At 43.2% G+C, this 25523-nt stretch overlaps 1 protein-coding gene across 1 annotated transcript in view; it reads left to right on the plus strand.

Annotated features, from left to right (window-relative positions):
* The window catches only part of LOC135195731 (peptidyl-prolyl cis-trans isomerase H-like), a 58922-nt gene extending 33859 nt beyond the window's left edge, over window positions 1-25063 (plus strand). Inside the window, exons 2-4 of the mRNA XM_064222158.1 lie at window positions 6243-6419; window positions 23118-23210; window positions 24788-25063. Coding sequence (XP_064078228.1) covers window positions 6243-6419; window positions 23118-23210; window positions 24788-24985 — 468 coding nt within the window. The 3' untranslated portion in view covers window positions 24986-25063. The remainder of the gene's footprint in view (window positions 1-6242; window positions 6420-23117; window positions 23211-24787) is intronic.
* The last annotated feature ends 460 nt before the right edge of the window (window positions 25064-25523 follow it).

Below are 25523 nucleotides of genomic sequence, written 5' to 3' on the forward strand. Positions count from 1 at the left end.
AAACAGCCCCACTTCGAGAGGTATCACCAAAACCCATTCGCTCTGAGTCTGACTGCATTCAGACTATCAAGAAATTGGCAAGAGCGAGAGGGTTTTCAAAGGCAGTGGCAAAAGCTATTGCCACTGCTTGAAGAGCTTCCTCTCAATCTGTTTACCAGTCAAAGTGGGCTGTTTTTAGAAGATGGTGTAGGAAAGAAGGCATTTCCTCCTCCAAGACCTCTGTGAGCCAAATCGCCGATTTCCTTTTCCATCTAAGAAATGTAGACAAGCTCGCAGTATCAACAATTAGAGGATACAAGAGTATGCTGTCAACAGTCTTCCGTCATAGAGGCCTAGATTTGACGAATGATAGGGATCTTCACGATCTTCTGAGATCCTTCAAAACGTCAAAAGTTCCACAGGTTAAGACGCCTTCGTGGAATTTAGACATAGTTCTGAAGTTTTTAATGGAGAGTCCCTTTGAACCTTTGCACGAGGCTTCGCTGAAAGACTTAACGAGAAAGGCCCTCTTCCTAACCACCCTAGCCACAGCGAAGAGGGTGAGTGAGATACAAGCAATTAGCAAAAATGTTGGATTTAGGGGACACAATGCAGTCTGTTCCTTGAGTCCTTCCTTTTTAGCTAAAAACGAAAATCCGTCCAATCCCTGGCCCAAGAGCTTTGATATCAAGGGATTAGCAGGGATCGTTGGTCGGGAGCCAGAAAGAGTCCTGTGCCCTGTCAGGGCTCTAAAATTCTATCTGGATAGAACAAAACAAAGTAGAGGTCAGTCGGACAATCTATGGTGTTCTGTGAAAAGACCTGATTTACCAATGTCTAAGAACGCCTTAGCGTTCTTCTTGAGAAGCACCATCAGGGAGGCCCATTCGTCCTGCCCAGATAGTGATCTGAAACTTCTGAAAGTGAGCACCACATATTGGCGAAGCAACTCTGTGTTCGCTTCACACTACCTCAGGGATGTAAAAGTGGCATATGAGAACTGCTTTTCGCTTGGACCATACATATCAGCAGATTCAGTTTTGGGTACGGGAAACGGCACGAATCCTATCCTTTAGAAAATGGATAGGTGTGCTTTTGTATTATGGTTGTTGGTTTTTTGGTTGTAGGGTCGACCGCTAGAGGCAGACTTCTCTTTATTTTAGTCTTAAAGTTTCAGAGACTAACTTTGCTAGGCTAGGTCAGGTGGTGGTTTTTTCTTTGCTTCGTTGCCCTTAAAGTATGGTCAATATGGTCTAGACACATTGTGGTCACGCCCCCGTTGTCAGATCATCTAGAACTCGCCAGCTATACAGGTCACGTCCTTGCTGGGGACTCTAGTAAAGCAAAAGCAGACTTGGGTGACAGTAATCACGAAGTCAGCTATGCTAACAGGGAAGGAACCAAGATGTCTTATCATCTGCATGTGAAATGTTTCCCAAAATCCTTCTATTCTGTCCCTCCCCACCTCCAATGGTGGGAATCAGCTATATATATATATATATATCTGACAGGTAAGTGTCATGAACAAAATGATATTGTTATGATACAATAAAGTTTGTTCATACTTACCTGGCAGATATATATATATACTAATCAAGTACCCGCCCAACCTCCCCTCGGGGACAGTGGCATTAGAAAATCTGAATAGAAAATGGGAATGGTTCCTGACACCTGCCTCCCAGCGGCGGGAATGGGTACTAACCACCTGGCCGACCACTGCGTGTGCCGGGAGTTTTGAAATTCTGTCGGACTTCGGAGAATACAGCTATATATATATATATCTGCCAGGTAAGTATGAACAAACTTTATTGTATCATAACAATATCATTTGGATGGCTCCGGACACCAATCCAGACCCAAGAGGAGGCCAAGGAGATTTCATCCTTACCAGGCCTCCCGTCCTCAGGCGGTTATGCAAGCGGTTCCGGTCTCTCAGGTCAGTAAGCCTTCGACATCTAAGGCTCAACCGCAATAACAGTTTGTTCTAGTACAAACTCTGCCGGCTCAGCAGCCTTCAACCTTGACAGCCATAGTGACCTCCTCAGCCTTCAACCCCTCCTACGAGTCGCGAGACGCATTTCGCGGCTACAATAGGGCCAGAGGTGGCGCCCGGCTACGAGGCGGACCAAGAGGTAGAGGTTTCCCTAGAGGTAGAGGGAGCAGACCTCCAGCCAACCAGTGAGAGCCCGCAGGTGGGAGGGAGATTATATCTCTTCCGGGATCATTGGACCTTCAGTCCATGGGCCCATGGTATAGTCTCAAAAGGTCTGGGGTGGAAATGGGAGAAAGGGCCCCCTCCACCAATCAGTTTTTACCGGATTCCAACGGCGGACCTTATAGACTATTCCAGAGATCTCCTGCAGAAGAAGGCTGTAAAGAAAGTAAAACGCCTAAAGTTTCAAGGACGTCTGTTCAGTGTCCCAAAGAAGGACTCAGACAAAAGAAGAGTGATTCTGGACTTGTCCTGTCTCAACTCATACATTCAATGCGACAGATTTCGCATGCTGACCGTCTCACAGGTGCGGACCTTACTTCCCCGTGGGGCCGTCACCACCTCTATAAATCTTACAGACGCTTACAATCATGTTCCGATAGCAAGGAACTTCTCTCCGTACCTAGGCTTCAAGCTAGGAAAGCAGGCTTACTCATTCAGAGTCATGCTGTCCGGGCTCAACATTGCACCCAGGGTATTCACCAAATTAGGAGAGACGATAGTTCAAGAGCTAAGAACTCAAGAGGTAATGTTAGTAGCCTATCTAGATGACTGACTCATTTGGGCAGCCAGCGTCGACAAGTGTCGCAAAGCAACAGCCAAGGTGATAAAATTCTTGGAATTTCTGGGTTTCCAGATAAACAAGGAAAAATCTCGGCTCATTCCGGCTTCCCGCTTCCAATGGCTGGGAATCCAATGGTACCTAAACAAGCACAAACTATCTCTCCCACCCAAGAAGGTTAAGGAGATAGCGACGGCTACGAAACAGTTCCTCAAGAACAAAAAGGCTTCTCGGCGTACCCAAGAGAGAATCCTAGGTTCGCTACAGTTTGCGTCGGTGACGGACGTCCTATTGAAAGCCAGATTGAAGGATATCAATCTAGTCTGGAGGAAGAGAGCCAACATCAATCTCAGGGACAAGATCTCTGTAATTCCACCCATTTTAACAAAAAGGCTCCCAGCATGGACGGAACGCTGGAACCTGGCCAAGTCAGTACCACTGCAATTCCCTCCGCCATCTCTAACTATCCACACGGATGCATCTCTGAGCGGCTGGGGAGGCTACTCGCAACACAAGAAAGTCCAGGGAACATGGTCGGATATGTTCCGCCAGTTCCACATCAATATTCTAGAAGCCATGGCAGTTTTTCTGACCCTAAAGCGACTGACTCCGGCCAGAAACAGTCATATAAGGTTAGTCTCGGACAGTTCAGTAGTAGTCCACTGCATAAACAGAGGAGGCTCCAGGTCAAGCAAACTAAATCACGTATTGATTGCGATATTTTCGTTGTCGGCGAAAAATCATTGGCACCTGTCAGCAACTCACCTGGCAGGAGTATAGAATGTTATCGCAGACGCACTTTCCAGGACAACTCCGCTGGAGTCGGAGTGGTCCCTGGACAGGAAGTCGTTACGGTGGATTTGCAATCAAATCCCGGACCTTCAAGTAGACCTATTCGCCACGGAATCCAATCACAAACTACCATGTTACGTGGCACCCAACCTGGGCCCTCTAGCTTACGCCACAGATGTGATGCCCATAGATTGGAACAATTGGCAGAAGATTTACCTATTTCCACCGGTGAATATTCTGATGAAGGTCCTGCACAAGCTAAGATCTTTCACAGGACAGGTAGCATTAGTGGCACCCAACTGGCCAAAGAGCAACTGGTTTCCGCTTCTTCTAGAACTGAATCTCCGGCCCAAACGGATCCCCCGTCCAGAACTGACACAAGTAGTACAAACTCAGACTGTGTCAGCTTCCTCAAGAATTCTGAGTGCCCTAACTTTATGGACTTCATGAAGTTTGCAGCCCAAAAGGATGCTAGTATTGATCCACTAAACATCTTATTCATAGAATCAGATGAAAGAGAATCAACGCTCAGGCAGTATGATTCAGCAGTGAAGAAATTGGCCATTTTTCTAAAAAAATATGACTACAAATCTGGCAATTTCGTTCTTTAGAACTCTATTTGAGAAAGGCCTAGCCGCTAGTACCATTACTACAAATTGGCCTTCAGGAAGATTTTTCAGCTTGGCTTTTAATATTAACTTGTCAGATTCATACTTCTCTTCGATTCCAAGAGCATGTGCCCGTCTGAGACCAATAGACCGCCCTCATACGGTGGTAGTGTCAACAGGGAAACAACTGAGCGATGAAGCGCGCTTACGTCTCTTTGAATGACAATTTTTATATATAAACGTATTCCGAAATAGTCTAATATCTCTTCGATGGTCGTTATGCTGCATTAATTATTGGCTTGACTTTAATCATACTATAAAATCTATTAGCAATATGATGAACTACATCAAGACTGTTTACGTTTGTTGAGACGAACGCCCAGACAGTAATCAAGCACCCAATTCGGAAATTGACTTACAATTTTTTTCTGGGCTCGGCCGTGTCGCTCCGTGAAATATGCAATCATACTATAAATCAATTACCACTAACATGACCCACACAGTTGGTACCTTTTACGATTGTTGAGATTAGTACTACATGAAGCATTTGACCCATGACACCATGCATCCAATACGGAAATTTATTTAATTTGTAATTGATGGTCTTGATTTGATAAATAATCACTGCAACGTGAGGTACTGTTACTGATCATAATTCAATAGTGTTCATAGCTTGAAGTAGAAGCATGTAAAATTTGCAAAAGTGTCAGCATGAGACTGGATTGTGCTACCTTTGGCTTGTTATCTACGCGTCACCTACTCCGAAGTATTAGTACTAAACATGGAAGGAGCTCCTTTGGGACACCGTGTTTAGTACTAACTCATCGGGGATCAAAGCATTTTGTACAACCATTCCTATACTGTATGGTCGACAAATTATTTTAATAACCGGTATCTTAGTGCGGCCGTCTAATTGTGATGGTAATTGCTTCATAGCAAAGGAAGATAAAGGAAAGGAGAACGCATTTTCGAGAAGTTTGGCAGTAAGGAGGCTTTCGCGCCCGTGTTGGAGGCGCCTGTCTTCACGGTTTTTCTGGAATCGTCGGGCGTGTTGTGGAGCACAAAAACGCGCCAATGTTACTTGAGAAACGCAGCAATTTTCTGATGCAATACCTCGTCTAGATTCATCTAAGAAGTTTTAGAAATCCCTGGAGTCGGTGATGTTCGCCGTAGGCTCCGCCCCCAGAGTGCCGTATAAATACGACGGAGGGAGTAGCAGAAGGAGGAGGAGATTTTGAGAGTGATCGTAGAAGGAAGAGATCGTAAAAGAGAGAGATCACCAGTTAGTCACAGAGCCACAGATCAGATTATCAGTGAGAGATCAGCAGCAGTGATCGTCAGAGAGAGACTAGAGACGGAGGAACCGACGAAGTATCAATCAAAAGAAGAGTTGTTTGAGAGTTGGTTGGATATTGGTCTAGTCGTCTTCAGGTGTGGACGGCCGAGTTGTCTCTACGTTGAACAAACTTTGGAGAAGAAAAGGGGGGATTTCCTGCCTTACAATTAGACTAGTAGTTCCTGCAATACGGAGTCAAGAGGATGTCCGCTTTCGCCGTTCTCCTTTTGTGAAGCCACTGCTTCGAGTCACTAAACTGGCCCGCAAGTATTTGAATTGTGTCACTGTTCCCCCAGTTCATGCAGTGTAAGATTCTATCATTTTATGTAAATAGGAGATACCATTCTGCATTTACCTTTGTTAGTAAGCTTGTAAATAAACCTTTGTTGTGTTAGTGTTTCTTTCTATATCCGTATCCCCAGTTTCAACTGTTTGTGTTGATATATTTTTTTTTTTATTTCATATCGAACCTGAAGCGGGACCTCTCTCAGAGGCAGTAACATTGTGTCGAACCCTTTCCAGGATATTTCGACACCGTAACATTGTCTCTGAGATCTCGGAGTCTGTAACACTAATTTACATTTACGGTTCCATGTTTAGTGCTAGTGTAGATAAGCCAAGTAGCACCAATTTATGCTATATTTATTTTAATTGTCCTTTTTAAAATTTATAATATTAATTAGTGTGTGCTTCACTTTTGAGATTTGTTATACTGCTGTACGTATATATTTTCAATGCTATCATTGTTTACAGGAGATTGGTCGTATGATAATGGAATTATATGCCGACGTCACTCCCAAGACTAGTGAAAATTTTCGCCAGTTTTGTACTGGGGAATATCGTAAAGATGGGGTACCCATTGGATACAAGGGAGCTTGTTTCCATCGAGTGATAAAAGATTTTATGATTCAAGGAGGTGATTTTGTCAGGGTAAGTAAGGTTTTTCGTTTTTACGGACACTTAAAACTTCAATAATAGCGAGAAGTAATCCCAGGGAGTAACCTTACCTGCATATTGTTCAGTTTCATTACTTTTTGGGTATTATTAGTGCAAACAATTGGGGTTACTGTTCACATTTTAATATTGGTCAAGGTATTTCACTAAGGTGTGAGTTCCTTAGATCCTTGCTAAAAATTACTGCAGAAATACCAATTTTCATTGTACCATATCACATAAAATTGTCCTGCCCAGGAAATCTTTGCTCTTAAATGTGGAAAAGTATAGACAATATTATAAAATTACTTTTTGTTCATGACACTTACCTGTCAGATATATATATAGCTGTATTCTCCGAAGTCCGACAGAATTTCAAAACTCCTGGCAAACGCAGTGGTCGGCCAGGTGGTTAGTACCCATTCCCGCCACTGGGAGGCGGGTGTCAGGAACCATTCCCATTTTCTATTCAGATTTTTTCTGTCGCTGGTCAGTAAACAACTGTTTACAGACCTCCGCCTAGGATTTTGGATAAACTCTTTGTTCACTTGAGTATTTGATTGTCTCTTGGTTTTTGAAACTTGCTCGGTGGATTGGCATACGCGATTGTGGTTTTTCATTGGATTTGGTTTTGGATTTCTCTAATATGTCTGGATCTTCTTCAACTAGTGTGTACCGTGCTAGAGTGTAAGGTTAGGCTACCGAAAGCTTCGGTGGATCCTCATACAGTATGCACGAAATGTAGAGATCATATTTGTTTGATGAATGATAGGTGTAAAGAGTGTGAAGGTTGACTGAAAATGAATGGAAGACTTATGATTCGTATGTTCGTAAGCTTGAAAGGGATAGAATCAGAAGATCTTCCTCCAGAAGTGCTTCTGTGAAAAGTAAGGGTAGTAATTCGCATTCCAACCTTCCTGTAGAGGTTGTTACATCTAACCCTGTGTATTTGCCTTCGGGCAATGAAGTTATTGCTTCAGAAGGTGTTGCCCTTTCTTCCATCATGGAGTCTATTCGTGCACTAGAATCGAAAGTGAGTGCATTGAAGACCACAGTGAAGTGTAGTGGAAACATTAGTGCCCCTAGTGTAGTGGAGGGGGCGTCAGATCGGTCCCATAGTGCCTCTAGGAATAGACCTCTGTCGGACTCCCAGGACTCAGGGAATGGACATGTCGAAAACCGAAGGAGGGCTACGGGAAATTCCCACCGGTCTGGCGTCCCTTCAGCAGATCCTGTGGACGCTTCCCAGGCTGCCGAAGCATGTGATCGAGCACGGATATTGAAGGAGTGCTTTTCGTCCTCTGAGGCGTCCTCTCCTTACCGGGGATGGAGCTCTCAGAGGGCCTCTCACGAGGAGAACAAGTTTTACACTAGGTGCCGCACAGGCGGCCAGCGTCTTTCTCGTCCTCTTAGGAGAGGTTTTAAGGAAGGGGACACTTCCTTAAAACCTCTCGTCCTACTTCTCGTCCTGTTCTTTCATCATCACCCGAACACTTCGAAGAATTGACGCCTAAGAAGAGATGCAGGACGTCTTCTGATGAGGACGCTTTTGAGAACTATCATCGTCTTAGAGTTCAAAGGAAGAAGAGGGCTTCAATTCGCCCTTCTTCGCATATGAGGAGTCCTTCTCCTGAACGTGGAACTTCACCATCTAATGAAACTCGTATGCAATTGCGTCAACGATTGTCGGCTTTCTTCGCAAGGGGAGAAGAGGAGCCCCAAAGACGTAGAAAGGATCTTTGGCTTCCTGTTAAAAGATCGAAACAACCCTTGTCGGCTTCGCCTCGTTCCTTAGCCTCCCCTTCGTCGTCCTCTTCTGGATTCTTCAGACTCGACCGAGAACACGCAAGTGTTTCCGGAGAGAGAGTTTCCAGAAGTGGGGATGCGGACAGAAGCGTTAGGTGTCGCACAGGCGGCCCTCGCTTTTGTCAGGAGGATGAGAACGATCAAAAGAAGCCTCGTATCGACGTTCGCCGGACTTCTGCATCAACTCGACGCCTCTATCATGAGAGAGCCTACCAACGCCAGAGGTATCAGGGCGTTCGAGAAGGCTCTAAAAGTCAAAGAGAGCAATGTTTAGATTATGTTTCGGATCTTACCCCTCAAGAAAGAGAAGTACTGTATAAATATCGACGGGAGGCTCGTGCTTTAGAATATGAGAACTCGCAACGCTTGAAAAGAGATCGTAAGACTCACCAGGACGCTCGAGAGGACGCCCCGATACAAGTTAAGCGTTCTAAGCGAAGTTTTAAAGACGCTCGACGTCCATTAGAGCATGTCCCGCTTCAGGACGCTTTTGAGGACGCTTCCTTGATGGATAAATGTCTTATAGACATTAGAGTCCAGCGGGATCGGAAGCTTTCATTGACAGACGCGCGACTTCCTGCGAGTCCTAAGTCTCGCTCCCTTAGCAAGGGCGCTCGGGATGACGCTAGACGCCTGTCTAATCGGGATTCTCAGAAAGATAAACGTACTCAACTGAGAGGAGATTGACAGGAATCCCGCAAAGAGGCTTTTGAAGAACCTTTGCCTCTAATGACTTCGAAAGACAAGGCTTTACAAGAGTCTTAAGTTTTCAAAGACAACAGCGGATCATTCACGCATTGTCTCGTCTATTCCTTCAGCGGATAGAAGCTCCCCCTTACGAACAGAGCCTCAAAGGAGAAGCGCTTCCTGTTTAGCTAAAGAAACTTCGGACCGTCAAGATCAAGGAGAGTCTTCTAACGATACGCATCCTGCAGAAGAGGAAGAGCCTTCAGAAGCATGTACGGATTATAGCACGTTAACGCGCTTACTGAAGGAATTGTTTTCGGAAAAATTCCAAGCACCAGTTCCTCTCTCACCGCCATCGCAACTGTCCTCATCAAAGACGAGAAAAGCTCCGGGTTTTGTTAGGATGGCTTCTTCGCTTTCTACTAAAAGAGCGTTGAAGAGGATGAATGATTGGATGGAATCAAGGAAGACGAAAGGAAAGACGTCCTTTGCGCTTCCTCCAGCTAAGCTAAACGGGAGAGCCGGTATATGGTATGAGACCGGAGAAGAAACAGGGTTGAGACTTCCTTCGTCTGCGCAAGGTGACTTCTCAAACCTGGTTGAAGCACCGAGGAGATCTTACCTGTCCTCGGCTAAGGTTTCATGGACTATGCCTGAAATAGATCACCATCTAAAAGGACTGTACAGGACGTTGGAAGTATTTAACTTCCTAGACTGGTGCTTAGGAGCTTTAAGTCTGCAATCTAAGAGCCCAGAATCATTGTCACTAGAAGAATTATCGAGCGTCCTGTCATGTATGGATAAAGCAGTAAGGGATGGCTCAGATGAGCTAGCAGCCAAATTTACTACGGGAATATTAAAGAAACGAGCGCTTTTCTGCAGTTTTACTGCTAAATCAGTTTCTCCTACGCAGAAAGCAGAGTTATTATTCGCCCCCTTTTCTTCCCATCTTTTTCCTGAAAATATGGTAAAGGATTTATCTGTGAACCTGAAAGAGAAAGCGACACAGGATTTGCTGTCTCAATCATCTAGACTTCCTGCGGCGCAATCCTCTTCTCGAGTAGCTCAAGTACCAAAGAAGAATTTTAAGCCCTTTCGTGGCAGAGCACCATCAAGAGCTTCTACACGAGGAAGGGGCTTTGCTAGAGGCAGAACCCCCGCAAAGCAAAGGGGAAAGAAGTGACAACCTTGCCCTTCAGGCACCGGTGGGAGGGAGACTTTCTCTCTTCGCAGAGGCTTGGAGAGCAAGGGGGACGGACGCCTGGTCCCTCAAGATTATAGAGAAGGGATACAAAATTCCCTTTCTCTCCATGCCTCCGTTGAGCATGAAGCCTATAGACCTGTCACCATCTTATCAGCCGCAGAAGCAACAGATTCTACTCGATTTATTAGATCAAATGATCGAGAAAAGAGCCGTAGAATGAGTGCTCTTGACAGATTCCCCAGGCTTCTACAACAGGTTATTCCTGGTTCCGAAGCAGTCTGGGGGATGGAGGCCTGTCCTAGATGTCAGCAAACTGAACCTTTTCGTGAAGAAAGAAAGTTTCAAAATGGAAACATCACAGTCGGTCCTGGGGGCCTTGAGACCAGGGGACTGGATGGTGTCATTGGATCTCCAAGACGCTTACTTCCATGTCCCCATCCATCCCCAGTCCAGGAAGTTCCTCATGTTCATTTTAAGAGGACAGGTCCTCCAGTTCAGAGCTCTGTGTTTCGGACTGAGCACAGCTCCCATGATTTTCACTCTTCTCATGCGGAACGTGGCAAAGTGGCTTCACCTCTCAAAGATACGAGTCTCCCTCTACCTGGACGACTGGCTCATATGGTCGTCATCGAGAGCAAGGTGTCTGGAGGACCTTCAGAGTACGTTACTGTTGGCGAAATCTTTAGGCCTCCTGATCAATTACGAAAAGTCCCATCTGACCCCAACACAGTCCATCGTGTATCTGGGGATTCAGATGGATTCAGTGGCTTTTTGGGCTTTTCTGTCGCTAGAACGTCAGCGGAAAGGCTTAGAAAAAGTGTCAGCCTTCTTGGAGAAGGAAACATGCTCGGCAAAGGAATGGATGAGTCTGCTGGGGACCATTTCTTCGCTGGAGAAGTTTGTTTCTTTAGGGAGACTACATCTCGGGGCCCCTACAGTTTTTCCTAGCAGAAAATTGGCAGGACAGACAAAACCTAGAAGAGAATTTGAGAATATCCCCGTTGGTCAAGAAACACCTAGAGTGGTGGCTCGATCCCACCAAGATGTCGAAAGGAGTGTCCCTTTGTCTTCAGAGCCCCAACCTAGGGTTATTTACAGATGCGTCTATGACAGGCTGGGGAGCAACTCTAGGAAAGGAGGAAGTGTCAGGCCTCTAGAGAAAAGAACAGAAGCCTTGGCACATCAACCTCAAGAAGTTGGAGGCAATTCGCTTAGCACTTCTAGCCTTTCAAGAACGAGTCATAGGCCGAGTTGTTCAGATCAACGCGGACAGCACCACGGCCCTTTCTTATATCAAGAAACAGTGTGGGGACACTCTCGTTCTCTCTACAGATAGCGAGAGAAATCCTGTTATGGTCAGAAGAGAGGAACATAACTCTCCTGACAAGATTTGTTTCAGGAGTCCAGAACGTCAGAGCAGACATTTTAAGCCGTCGAAATCAATTGATTTCAACAGAATGGACTCTGCACATAGAGGTCTGTCAACAGTTATGGAAACTATGGGGACGACCAATAGTGGACCTCTTCGCAACTTTGAAAACGAAGAGACTGCCCCTTTACTGTTCTCCGATCATCGACCCGGAAGCAGTAGCAGTAGACGCAATGCTTTGGGACTGGACGGGGATGGATGTATACGCCTTTCCCCCGTTCAAACTTCTGGGAGAAGTAACAAGGAAGTTAGCAGCGTCGGAAGGAACAAGGATGACACTGGTCGCACCATTCTGGCCAGCAAGCGATTGGTTCACAGAGGTCATGTCCCTACTAGTGGACTTTCCAAGAATCCTACCAGTAAGAGCCGATCTTCTCAAACAGCCCCACTTCGAGAGATATCACCAAAACCCGTTCACTCTGAGTCTGACTGCATTCAGACTATCAAGAAACTGGCAAGAGCGAGAGGGTTTTCAGGGGCGGTGGCAAAGCTATCGCCACCGCGAGAAGAGCTTCCTCTCAATCTGTCTACCAGTCTAAGTGGGCTGTTTTTAGAAGATGGTGTAGGAAAGAGGGCATTTCCTCCTCCAAGACCTCTGTGAGGCAAATCGCCAATTTCCTGTTCCATCTAAGGAATGTAGACAAGCTTGCAGTATCAACAATTAGAGGATACAAGAGTATGCTGTCAACAGTCTTCCGTCATAGAGGCCTAGATTTGACGAATGATAGGGATCTTCACGATCTTCTGAGATCCTTCGAAACATCAAAGGTTCCACAGGTTAAGACACCTTCGTGGAATGTGGACATAGTTCTAAAATTTTTAATGGCGAGTCCCTTTGAACCTTTGCACGAGGCTTCGCTGAAAGATTTAACGAAGAAGGCCCTCTTTCTAACCACCCTAGCCACTGCGAAGAGGGTGAGTGAGATTCAAGCAATTAGCAAAAATGTTGGATTTAGGGGACACAATGCAGTCTGTTCCTTGAGTCCTTCCTTTTTAGCTAAAAACGAAAATCCTTCCAATCCCTGGCCCAAGAACTTTGATATCAAGGGATTAGCAGGGATCGTTGGTCGGGAGCCAGAAAGAGTCCTGTGCCCCTGTCAGAGCTCTAAAATTCTATCTGGATAGAACAAAACAAATTAGAGGTCAATCGGACAATCTTTGGTGTTTTGTGAAAAGACCTGATTTACCAATGTCTAAGAACGCCTTAGCGATCTTCTTGAGAAGCACCATCAGGGAGGCCCATTCGTCCTGCCCAGATAGTGATCTGAAAATTCTGAAAGTCAATGCTCATGAAGTTAGAGCTGTCGCAACTTCGATGGCATTTCAGAAGAATATGGCGCTCAGCGACATTGTGAGCACCACATTTTGGCGAAGCAACTGTGTTCGCTTCACACTACCTCAGGGATGTGAAAGTGGCATATGAGAACTGCTTTTCCCTTGGACCATACATATCAGCAGATTCAGTTTTGGGTACGGGAAGCGGCACGAATCCTATCCTTTAGAAAATGGATAGGTGTGCTTTTGTTTCATGGTTGTTGGTTTTTTGGTCGTAGGGTCGACCGCTAGAGGCGGACTTCCCTTTATTTTAGCCTTAAAGTTTTGGGGACTAACTTTGCTAGGCTAGGTCAGGTGGTGGTTTTTCTTTGCTTCGCTGCCCTTAAAGTATGGTCAATATGGTCTAGACACATTGTGGTCACGCCCCCGTTGTCAGATCATCTAGATCTCACCAGCTATACAGGTCACGTCCTTGCTGGGGACTCTAGTAAAGCAAAAGCAGACTTGGGTGACAGTAATCACGAAGTCAGCTATGCTAACAGGGAAGGAACCAAGATGTCTATCATCTGCATGTGAAATGTTTCCCAAAATCCTTCTATTCTGTCCCTCCCCACCTCCAATGGTGGGAATCAGCTATATATATATATATCTGACAGGTAAGTGTCATGAACAAAATGATATTGTTGATACAATAAAGTTTGTTCATACTTACCTGGCAGATATATATAATCAAGTACCCGCCCAGCCTTCCCTCGGGGACAGTGGGGGGGGGGGGGGGGGGGGGGGGGGGGGGGGGGGGGGGGGGGGGACATTAAAAAATCTGAATAGAAAATGGGAATGGTTCCTGACACCTGCCTCCCAGCAGCGGGAATGGGTACTAACCACCTGGCCGACCACTGCGTGTGCCGGGAGTTTTGAAATTCTGTCGGACTTCGGAGAATACAGCTATATATATATCTGCCAGGTAAGTATGAACAAACTTTATTGTATCATAACAATATCATTTTACATATACAATTCTGTTTTGTCTACATTAACTGACTTCCAATTTGTTCTTACCCAAGAAAGGCATCCTATCTAATAGGAGCTTTTCATGTGTTGATTTCAAGTGCCAGTTTTCTTGACAAGTCCTGGGTATTGCGGAATAAACCATGACACTCAGTTATTTGAGATGACTACACCAGCAACATCATAGATTTACACACCTAGACTTCAGAATCCTGAAAATATAAGGACTACAGCCTGTTAATAAAAAGTGAAATCAAAGCCTGATGGTGGTATACTATTTATTTATGTGTTCACCAAGTAGAATTTTAGATAATTATGTATGTACGTATAACTGAATCACGAAAGTTAGGAACGTGATAAATCCATAAATAAAGATATATGCCACGAAGGAAAAATAAACGAAAGAGGATCTGCAAGATCTTTCGACGTTAAACGTCCTTTACTGAGCAGAGACTAACATACATACGAGAAAAGACAATACAAGAAGATTCGTATAACTGACAGATAGGGATTATAAAGAGATTAGTACCTAGAATCCGACACACCTAGAAGATAAGAAACCTTCCCAAACAAGCATAAACAATGAGTGCAATTAAAGGTTTAAGACAATCATCTCAGATACAATTTCAAGACAATTAAAGGATTATAGGTGACAGCTATTCAGAACTTGGTAAACAAAACCATATTCACAATACATGTCGGACATACATTACAACAAAAATAATAACTCTAAGGCAACTGATTTTTATTTAAGTCAGTAATTATATCTTTGAGGTCATTCTTAAACATGTTACAGATACAAGGGTCTAAATGAAAAAGGCCACGACTAACATTGAAATTACAATGAAAAGTAAGTTGTATTAAAGCAGATTCTAAAAGATTTCGTGATAAGACATCTCTTGACCTTGCAATTACTGAACTATCAACCCAATTTATTCGGTGGTTGTTTTCACTTAAATGAATGAATATTGCATTAGATTTTTGGCCAGTTTTTACAGAATATTTATGCTGGCTTAGCCTTACTTCTAAGCCTTTGCTAGACTGTCCGAGATAAAATGAGGGACAATCCATACATGGAATTTTATATATTATGTTGTTGCTTTCTCTGGGGCCATTTTTTATTAACATTCCTTTTAGCGTGTTATTATAGGAAAAAACAAGGTTGACATTAAAAGCTTTTAACAATGATTTAATGGTTTCAAATCCGTTAAAATAAGGCAAACTGAGAATGTTGTTAGAATTTTCTTTCTGCGTGTTACTTACAGTATAAAACTTTTTGTGGGCTTTATTATAACAAATGTCTAATATATGTGAAGGATAGCATAAATCTTTCCCTATTTTTCTTATGTATTCAATTTCTTGATTCAAATATTGTGGACTTACAATGCGCAATGCTCGTAAAAACATAGAGGAAAAAATTGATATTTTTATGTTAAGATGGTGGCCTGAACATAAGTTAAGTTGTTAGTCGGTTTCCTATAACTACTGAATTTACATTGAAATGGTTCTCTATGTATCAAAACGTCTAAGAAAGGTAGGCAATTGTCTTCTTGTAATTCTAGAGTAAACTTAATCGATGGTACCTGGTTACGTATTTAATTTAGAGAGTAAATCATTTACATCAATACCAACAGGAAGAACAGCTAAATAATCATCAACATAAACGATACCAGTTTACAGGAATATAAATGATATTAGGTAAGTAGCGTTTTTCAAAGAATTCCATGTACAGGTTTGAGAGTAATGGTGATAAAGGATTTACCATTGCCATGACAAAAATTTGTTGTTAAAATTCACCATTGAATATAAACTTACAATCACAAATGCACAAACTCGTGAGTGAAATAATGTGACTTATAGGTAGAGGTAATTCATGCTGAGTTAGTTCATTACTGTAAGTAACACGCAGAAAGAAAATTCTAAGAACATTCTCAGTCTGCCTTATTGTAACGGATTTGAAACCATTAAATGATTATTAAAAGCTTTTAATGTCAACCTTGTTTTTTCCTATAATAACACGCTAAAAGGAATGTTAATAAAAAATGGCCCCAGAGAAAGCAACAACATAATATATAAAATTCCATGTATGGATTGTCCCTCATTTTATCTCGGACAGTCTAGCAAAGGCTTAGAAGTAAGGCTAAGCCAGCATAAATATTCTGTAAAAACTGGCCAAAAATCTAATGCAATATTCATTCATTTAAGTGAAAACAACCACCGAATAAATTGGGTTGATAGTTCAGTAATTGCAAGGTCAAGAGATGTCTTATCACGAAATCTTTTAGAATCTGCTTTAATACAACTTACTTTTCATTGTAATTTCTATGTTAGGCGTGGCCTTTTTCATTTAGACCCTTGTATCTGTAACATGTTTAAGAATGACCTCAAAGATATAATTACTAACTTAAATAAAAATCAGTTGCCTTAGAGTTATTATTTTTGTTGTAATGTATGTCTGACATGTATTGTGAATATGGTTTTGTTTACCAAGTTCTGAATAGCTGTCACCTATAATCCTTTAATTGTCTTGAAATTGTATCTGAGATGATTGTCTTAAACCTTTAATTGCACCCATTGTTTATGCTTGTTTTGGAAGGTTTCTTATCTTCCAGGTGTGTCGGATTCTAGGTACTAATCTCTTTATAATCCCTATCTGTCAGTTATACGAATCTTCTTATATTGTCTTTTCTCGTATGTACGTCAGTCTCTGCTCAGTAAAGGACGTTTAACGTCGAAAGATCTTGTAGATCCTCTTTCGTTTATTTTTCCTTCGTGGCATATATCTTTATAATTATGTATGTAAGTAATTTGGCAGTTGCTTTCATCTCCTCTTTTTCTCTTCCAATGTTTACACACCTGTTATTCATAGCAACAGTGCTATGAATAATAAATTTTTTTTTTCTTTTTGTAAAATATGCTAGTTATTGATCTTATCAGTCTTGTTATTTATGAATAAATTGTCAATTACTGTTACATTATATTTTTATTGCAGTGTCTTACCGAACAATTATACAGCTGTAGGTTCCCTACGAATGGCAGACAATAGATTCAAACTTCCGCGGTGGCACCGCCATCGCTGATGTAGGTGACGTCATCTCCCTCCACTCGAGGGAGCTACAGGTACAACTGTCCAAGTAACATCAATTCGTTCTCTGCCAGCTTCTGGTGAACATCGGTGGTCGGTGCAGACTTTTTTCTTCATTTGTTGGGAAGTATTATCTCTCCAATATCGGTGAAGTATTCAACTCCATGTTTGTAGGATTGAAGCTGAATTTCTTTTCTGCAATTTTGTGGTCTTACCATCATGTCGGACTCTAGTCCTTCAGTAGTTAGGTTTTGCGCCAGAGGGTGCAAAACTAGGTTAATTAAATTAATTTATGATTCGCACACTAAGTGCATTAAGTGTAGGGGTTGTGAGTGCTCTAGAGAATCTACTTGTGATGCAAGGATTGGAGTGAACAACAGTGGAAAGTTTTTGTTTCTCACTTGGGGAAGATAATTAAGGATAGTAAGAGGAAGGCAGCTCTCAGAGCTGAAAGTAAGACTAGTTTAGCTGCTTCTGCTTCTTCTATCAAAGCACTTGCTCCTATTCCTTCTCCTTCTCCTCTTATTATGTCTCCGATCTTGAGTCCTCCTACTCCTGCTCCTGTAACTCCTTTGCCAACTTCCCGTGGAGTTTCTCCTGACACCATTGCCAGCCTCGAGTCTAAATTTGAAAAGAAATTTGATATATTAGCTAATACGGTGATGCAGTTAGGTTTATCTGCAAAGTCTTTCATAGAAAAGACTTCTAGTGAAGTGAAAAGTATCAGTGCAGTGCAATCTGAGGGGGTGGCTGTTTGTCCCGATAGTTCTCCTAGACGAAGGTCCCTGTCCCGCTCCCCCGCCTCAGGGAGAAGACATACCGGAGGTCCAAGGGAGACTGTCGGGGTTTGCCCACAGACAGTCGCTTCCTCCGTCGATCCTGTGGTGCGACAGCAGGATTCGACTAAACACCATTGGAAAGGTGTGTCTTTCGGCAACCAGTTATCGACAGAGTCGAGTGATTCGTCGCCGGTTAGACGTCGTGAGTGGCATGATTCTTCAGTCTCACGTCCGTTGAAGAGACGTTCGACTGAAGAGGTGTTCTCTCCGCTCCCTGTGAAGAGGAACAGAGAAGTAGATATCTCTCGCCCGTCGTGTAGCGTAGCTACATGGACTTCGCCTTGTATTCTTACGACAGCGACAGCAGCCTTCGACTCAGTTGTGGAGCGACCGATTCTGAGTTCGTCGAGATCTTCAACTCATCAAGCTGTCCAAACTTTTCCTTCGACTTCGCATGCGACAGATAATTCGACTGGCGTGAGACCTCCGGTGATGATCGTGTCGAAATCCACGACCCCAGTTGCTTCGACTTCAACTCAAGAAGACGAGAATCTAGTTCCGTTACGTCGACAGTTGCAAGAGCTGATGAACTGGATGAAAGAAAACAAACAATGTACGAAGAACAATGAGTCGAATCAAGAACGGTCTCTGTCGCCTATCTCTTCGGATGACGAGGACTTAGAAGCGGACTCTATCCCCCTCTCGTGTTATTCGAAACTTTTACGCTACCTTCTCGACATGTACCCAGATTACTTCGTAGCAGCCGCTCCCAGGTTGCCTGCTTCCATCTTCCTGATGAGAAGGAAGAATTTCAATCCTCTTCTCCCGAAGCTCGTTCTTTCCAAGGCTGCTAAACATTCGCTTCGTGATATAGAAGATTGGTTGAAGGTCAAGAGAGAACTCTGGAAAGCAACTTTCGCCTATCCTCCGTTGAAGCTTATTAAGAAGAGGTATAGGTTCTACGTATGGGAGTGTCTGCCTCCTCCCAGGGGGACTTCTCTGGCTTGGTGGATGCAAATAGGAGGTCCGCATTTGCAGCAGCTAAAATATTCTTTACATCGCCCGAGTTGGACCATTTGGTAAAGAACATTTTCAAGATTTTAGAAATTATGAATTTCTTGGACTGGACGATCAGAGCCCTCACTACGAAAATAGAGGATTGCCCTACTCTTCAGGAAGACCTGGCATCGGACTGGCTTGGGGTTTTGTCATGTGCCGACAAATCAGTTCGGGATGGTTGCGATGAGCTGGCCCCTCTCTTTGCATTCGGGACTCTCAAGAAAAGACAGCTCTGGTGTTCTTTTGTTTCGGAAGGAGTCGCTTCTCTTTGCATTCGGGACTCTCAAGAAAAGACAGCTCTGGTGTTCTTTTGTTTTGGAAGGAGTCGCTTCGCCTCAGAAGTCTGCCCTTTTGTTTTCTCCTCTCGACAAGGATCATCTGTTTCCCGAAGAAATATAGTGGCCAAGATTCTTTCCGCACTGGAAAAGAAGTCTACTAATGACTTGATTGCCCAGTCTTCAAAGCGGGTTAAACCCTCGACTGTGATGACTACCACCTCGGAATCACCCTTGCAGAAGAAACCCTTTCGAGGGGGTAGGTCTAGACCGTTCGTCAGGCCTCGATCGAATTTACAACACCCAACCAAGTCCTCGACCAAACCCGACACGAAATCATCCAAGTGATTCTTCAATCCTTCATGCTCCGGTAGGGGGCAGATTGAGCCTTTTTTGGGAGGAATGGAGTCGCAGAGGGGCAGAGCCCTGGGTGACCCAAGTTCTCCAGTTCGGTTACTCCATTCCTTTCAAAGACACTCCGCCTCTATCCAATGTTCCCATCACATTACCCGCCTACTCTCCAGGCTCGGAGAAGTTTGTAGCCTTAACCCGAGAAATAGAAATTCTCTTGCAGAAGGCTATCATAGAGGAGATAAGCGACAGACCACAACTGGGGTTTTACAACCGTCTGTTCATAGTCCCCAAGTCATCGGGGTGCTGGAGGCCCGTACTGGATGTAAGCGCACTGAATTTGTTCGTCCAGAAGACCAAATTCAATATGGAAATGACTCGTTCAGTGTTGGAATCCCTTCGTCAAGGGGACTGGATGGTATCTCTGGATATGCAGGACGCATACTTCCACATTCTAATTCACCAGGACTCCAGGAAATACCTTCGGTTTGTGTTCATGGGCAAGACCTACCAGTTTCCAAGCTCTTTGCTTTGGCCTTTCGACAGCATCGCAAGTATTTACGCGAGCGTTGACTCCTCTGGGAAAGTGGTTACACCTCCTGGGCATCAGATTATCATTCTACCTAGACGACTGGCTTCTCCGCTCCTCTTCGGAAAGTCAGTGCATGAAGGATCTCAAGAGGACTCTTTCATTAACTCACTCGTTAGGTCTTCTTATAAACGAGGAGAAATCTCGGCTAATTCAGACTCAGAACATTCCCTATTTGGGGATGACTCTGAACTCTCGAGTTTTTCGGGCTTTTCTTTCACCAAAGAGAGTCCGGTCGTGTCTGGAAGTAGTACAGGACTTCCTGGACCGCAAGTCCTGTTCCGCCAACCATTGGACCAGTCTGTTAGGAACACTAGCTTCGGTGGAACAGTTTGTCAAACTCGGAAGGCTGCACATGAGGCCCCTGCAATTCTTCCTGAAAGCTTCATGGTGCAGAAAGACTCAACCGGACTCGACAATATTCTAGATTTCAGACGAAATCAAGGAGGACTTAGCGTGGTGGCTGTCAAAACCAAGACTGGTAGAGGATCTTTCACTTCGTCCGCTCCACCCAACCCTTCAGTTCTTTTCAGACGCCTCCGATGCAGGTTGGGGGAATGGTCGGAAACGCAGCGCTCTCTTCATATCAACGTGAGGGAGCTATTAGCAGTGTTCCTGGGACTTCAGGCATTCTCTCATCTCGTGACGGGACAGGTGGTAGCAGTTCACGGAGACAACTCAACAGCACTTTCCTATATCAGGAAACAAGGGGGAACGTGCTCCTTCACCCTTTATAACCTTGCAATAGATCTGCTTCTGTGGGCAGAAAAATTTCAGGTTACGCTGATCCCTCGATTTGTTCAAGGGAAAATGAATGGTTGGCGGACGGACCAAGTCGCCGTCATCAAGTACTGCCGTTAGAATGGACTCTCGATGCGAAGGTCTGCCTAGACCTATGGAAACTTTGGGGAAAGCCGATGACAGATCTCTTTGCAACCTCAAGGAACAACCGCCTTCCGCTGTTTTGCTCTCCAGTCCCGGACCCTCTTGCATGGTCAGTCGATGCAATGTTACTAGACTGGTCGGGCCTGGAAGCATACGCCTTTCCCCCAGTTCGGCCTAATAAGACAGGTGCTGAACAAAGTGTCATTCCGCAAAAATTTTTCTCTGACACTAGTTGCTCCATTCTGGCCAAGGAAAGAATAGTTCCCAGATCTCTTCGACTTGCTCGTAGACTTCCCCAGACTTCTTCCGTTAAAGAAATGTCTACTCAGACAACCGCACTTCGAAAGATTCCACCAAGGATTATCCGCTCTGGCACTGACAGGATACAGACTGTCAGGAGTCTCGTCCGAGCGAAAGGTTTTTCGAGACGAGCTGCAGAAGCTATCGCGAACTGCAGAAGAGATTCTTCTAACAGACTATATCAGTCTAAATGGGGAGTGTTTCGAAGATGGTGTAGACAGACTAAAGTCTCTTCTTCTGAAACATCTGTGAACGAAATAGCTGATTTCCTTCTTTTCTTAAGGGACGTTAACCGTTTAGCGCCTTCGACTATTAAGGGATACAGAGCGATGCTGGCTTCAGTCTTTAAACACAGAGGACTAGACCTATCCACAAATAGTGATCTTTCCGATCTAATTAAATCGTTCGAGACTTCCAAATCGTCAAAGGGCTCGATAGCATGGAATCTCGATATAGTCCTCCCTTTGAACCGTTACTTTCTTCGTCTATGAGGAATCTCACCAAGAAGACATTATTTTTAGTTGCATTGGCATCAGTTAGACGAGTTAGCGAGCTACACGCGATGGACAAAAAAGTGGGATATTCTCAAGGCGACGCAGTTTGCTCTGTGGAACTAAATTTTCTCGCGAAAAACGAAAACCCTTCTAATCCGTGGCCACATAACTTTGTTCTCAAAAACCTGACAGACTTGATAGGCCAGGAAGAAGAAGAACGACTCGTATGTCCCGTGCGGGCATTATTTGAAAGAAATCGAGACAGTGTTTGAAGATTGTAAGTCTCTCGGTCCACTTTCGGTAGCTGGCATGGTGTTGGGAGGAACGACATAATGGGTTGCTCCCTCTGTTAACCTATGTTTCGCCTTGTACCAAGGTTGACGAGTTAAAGGGAAGTCTGGGGGTACAATGTACCTGGAGTACTCACCAGTCATTTTAGTGTTAGTTTTGGTGGGTAAAGGTTTTTATTTCGGTGTAAGTTTTGGTGGGTAAAGGTTTTTATTTCGGTGTAGGTGACAGTTTTTTCATGTTGGTTATTTCTGGTCTTAGCCCAGGGCGAGGGCAATATTTTGTTGTATCTTCGTTGAGTCTGGTGAACACCATGCCTACGAGGATCTTCCACTCCATGTAGAGGCACCCATTGGTCATATTCCAAGCCTTCTACTATGTAAGATTAGCACTGACCAGAGGCAGTATTCTCCTGCAGTAGCTCTCTTACAAGGTAAGGTACAACAGGCACTAACATTGCTTTTGGGTATATGTACTTTATTTTCAAGAATCGTATGTTATTGTTGAAGTAAAACTTACATCCACAGCCCCCCATCCTTGCAGTGGGTAATCAGCTGTATAATTGTTCGGTAAGACACTGCAATAAAAATGGAATTTTCATTATAAAATGAAATTTTATTGCATACTTACCGAACAATTATACAACTGTAGGTTCCCTAAGAATGGCAGACAATAGATTCAAACTTCCGCGGTGGTGCTGCCATCGCTGATGTAGGTGACGTCATCTCCCTCCACTCGAGGGAGCTACAGGTACAACTGTCCAGGTAACATAAATTCGTTCTGCCCAGCCATCCACCTGTGGAGAGGAGGGAGGGCTTTGATTAATAATTGTTCGGTAAGTATGCAATAAAATTTCATTTTATAATGAAAATTCCATTTTTTAATTGTTGTCAGTTATCTGTGAAATGTTTTAAATGTTTGGGTAAGTCATTCTGTCATAGTGTTTATATGAATTTTCATTTTCCATTGTTTTCCCCAGCCGAATATCAACAGAGGGGTTCTACAATTGTTGCTAATAAATTCAGGCATTCTTAATCCTGTATGGAATTAAATTTTTCAGGGTTAGAAGCTTATTTAAATTGGTAATTATTTCAAACACGTTTTACTCAACCCATTTTCCTGTATTTTATATCTGTGCAAAGTTGCACAGAAGCATGAAAATCTGCAATTTTGCTTTTCAGGGTGATGGCACTGGGACTCAGAGTATATATGGACCAAGCTTTCCTGATGAGAATTTCACCCTGAAACATGATGGGCCTGGATTGCTTTCTTTGGTAAGAAAATAAGTTGTTGGTTTGTCAGGTTTCATTTCTTAGATCTACCGTAACTAGAAACCCAGATTGTCTTTTGTTGCCAGTATAGTAATTTACTACCTTCATGTCAAACTGTCCTTTTCTGAATAAGAATTTGCCACAACGTCAAGATGTTTGAGGTTCTATTGGTACGTCAGCCCTAGCCATTTTGCAGTGAAACTCCATGGTGCACTTTTTCTGTACAGCTCTTGCAGACTTATGGATTGTTTGTTTGTATGGTGTTTTTACGTTGCATGGAACCTAGTGGTTATTCAGCAACGAGACCAATGGCTTTACATGACTTCCGAACCACGTCGAGAGTGAACTTCTATCACCAGAAATACACATCTCACTCCTCAATGGAATGGCTGAGAATCGAACCCGCGACCACCGAGGTGAGAAGCAAACACCAAACCAACCACGCCACTGAGGTGCATAGACCTGTGGATTGTGTTTTATCTCCAAGCTAGAATGAAAAGGATAATTACTTCTCTTCAGTTGTCCCTAGTGGGGATACCACTTACAATGGGCCTTTGTGTTGCATACTAGCTGGTGCTAAAAATCTTTTTGTGGTGTTCCTTTTTAGGCTTTATCAGCAGTACATACTTTGTGCTTGCTGTAAACCTGTCGAGTTTCTGTCTTTACTATCTAAACCTGTATGTATCTCCAAAAACCCATACTGTAAACTCTCTTGGCAAGACTCCAAAGTCCAAAGAGAAAAGAGAGTACACCACAAATCTTATAAGTTAAATGTGTGCATTTCCATGTGTTTGCATCAGTGAAGAATGCATTTATTTGAAGTAGCAGTCTAGCATAAGAAAAATTACAGATCTGTCCAGTGAATATCTATAACAAATCTGTTATTTTTTCCATGTTCCATGGAGAATTCGGTGCAGCCTCTGATGACAGGGATAGCTTGTCTGAAAGACAGTTCATGAACTTAATCTGAAAGATAGCTTAATTTCTTTTTTTATATGTATCAGAAACTCAACATTCTGCTACTTCTGCCTTTTTTTTGCAATAAACGAGGAAAACGAAAATTTAATATATAGAGCTTAGATTATATATATATTCAACTTTGTATCCCATGTGAAAACATGATTTAATGGACTACCTACGTACTTGATTTTATAAGTGGAATTTTGACATGTAGCATAACTATACGTACTCTGTTTTTTTTCATCTGTCCATCCGCCTGTGGTGTTTTTGTATGGTAACACTGCGTCCCGGGCTTTAGATAGTTACGCTATGTGTAAGTTTTAGGTAAATAAAAGGATATCTGGGTGTACATTTGCAACTGAAAGGTTTTTTAATAATTTACTCTATGCGAATTACACCGTTAATATTCGAAATAGGATATTATTATAATAGTTAAATGTAAGCTGAATGTAACTATCTTAAGCCCGGACGCAGTGTTACCATACAAAAACACCACAGGTGGATGGACAGATGAAAAAAAACAGAGTATAGTGATGTGTACCATAAGCAGTTGTTTTCTATTAATATTGAAGTTTAATCAATATTTTGTATTATCAGACTGTAGCAACCTCTTTTTCCAGGCTAACAGTGGAAAGGACACAAATGGCTGCCAGTTCTTCATCACGTGTGCGAAATGTGACTTTTTAGATGGAAAACATGTTGTATTTGGTCGAGTAATTGATGGCCTTCTTGTGATGAGGAAGATTGAAAATGTACCGACTGGACCAAATAATAAGCCAAAGATACCCGTCTTAATATCTCAGTGTGGGCAAATGTGAATGAATGTATGAAATTTGGGCCATTTGGCCAAGTGTGATTTGATTACTTGTAACACAAATAAATATTTTCTTTGGTTATATGATCAGTGTTTCACCTGACATTTTTCCATTACTGTACTTGCTACTGTATATTTAAAATGTTTAGTACTATCATCCTTGTTTTTCAGTCATGTTCCCGGGCTCCAAGACAGCAATCCCCCACCCCCTCCTTTCCACAAATCAAAATTTCATGCATGCAAGTTGTGGCTAACCTACAAACCATAAGATACTATAATTTACCATGAGATAGCAGTAGTCTGTACTAAAAATTCTAACAGTATCTGTAAGAAATTGCTTTTTTAAAATTATGAAAATATATTTCTGGGTCGACCTGTGTTCGCCGGTGAAAAGGATCCTGCTATCCACTTTTTTAGTATAAATAGGTTCTAAATATACCAGAGAAAAAAGCTAGCATGGTATGCTGAGGTTACTAACCTTGTGCGAGCACCCTAAGGGCGTCGGGTATAAAGTACAAGGCGAGTGGAAGCCACTATTCACA

Source organism: Macrobrachium nipponense, chromosome 16 (assembly GCF_015104395.2).
Source record: "Macrobrachium nipponense isolate FS-2020 chromosome 16, ASM1510439v2, whole genome shotgun sequence".
NCBI classification, from domain to species: domain Eukaryota; kingdom Metazoa; phylum Arthropoda; class Malacostraca; order Decapoda; family Palaemonidae; genus Macrobrachium; species Macrobrachium nipponense.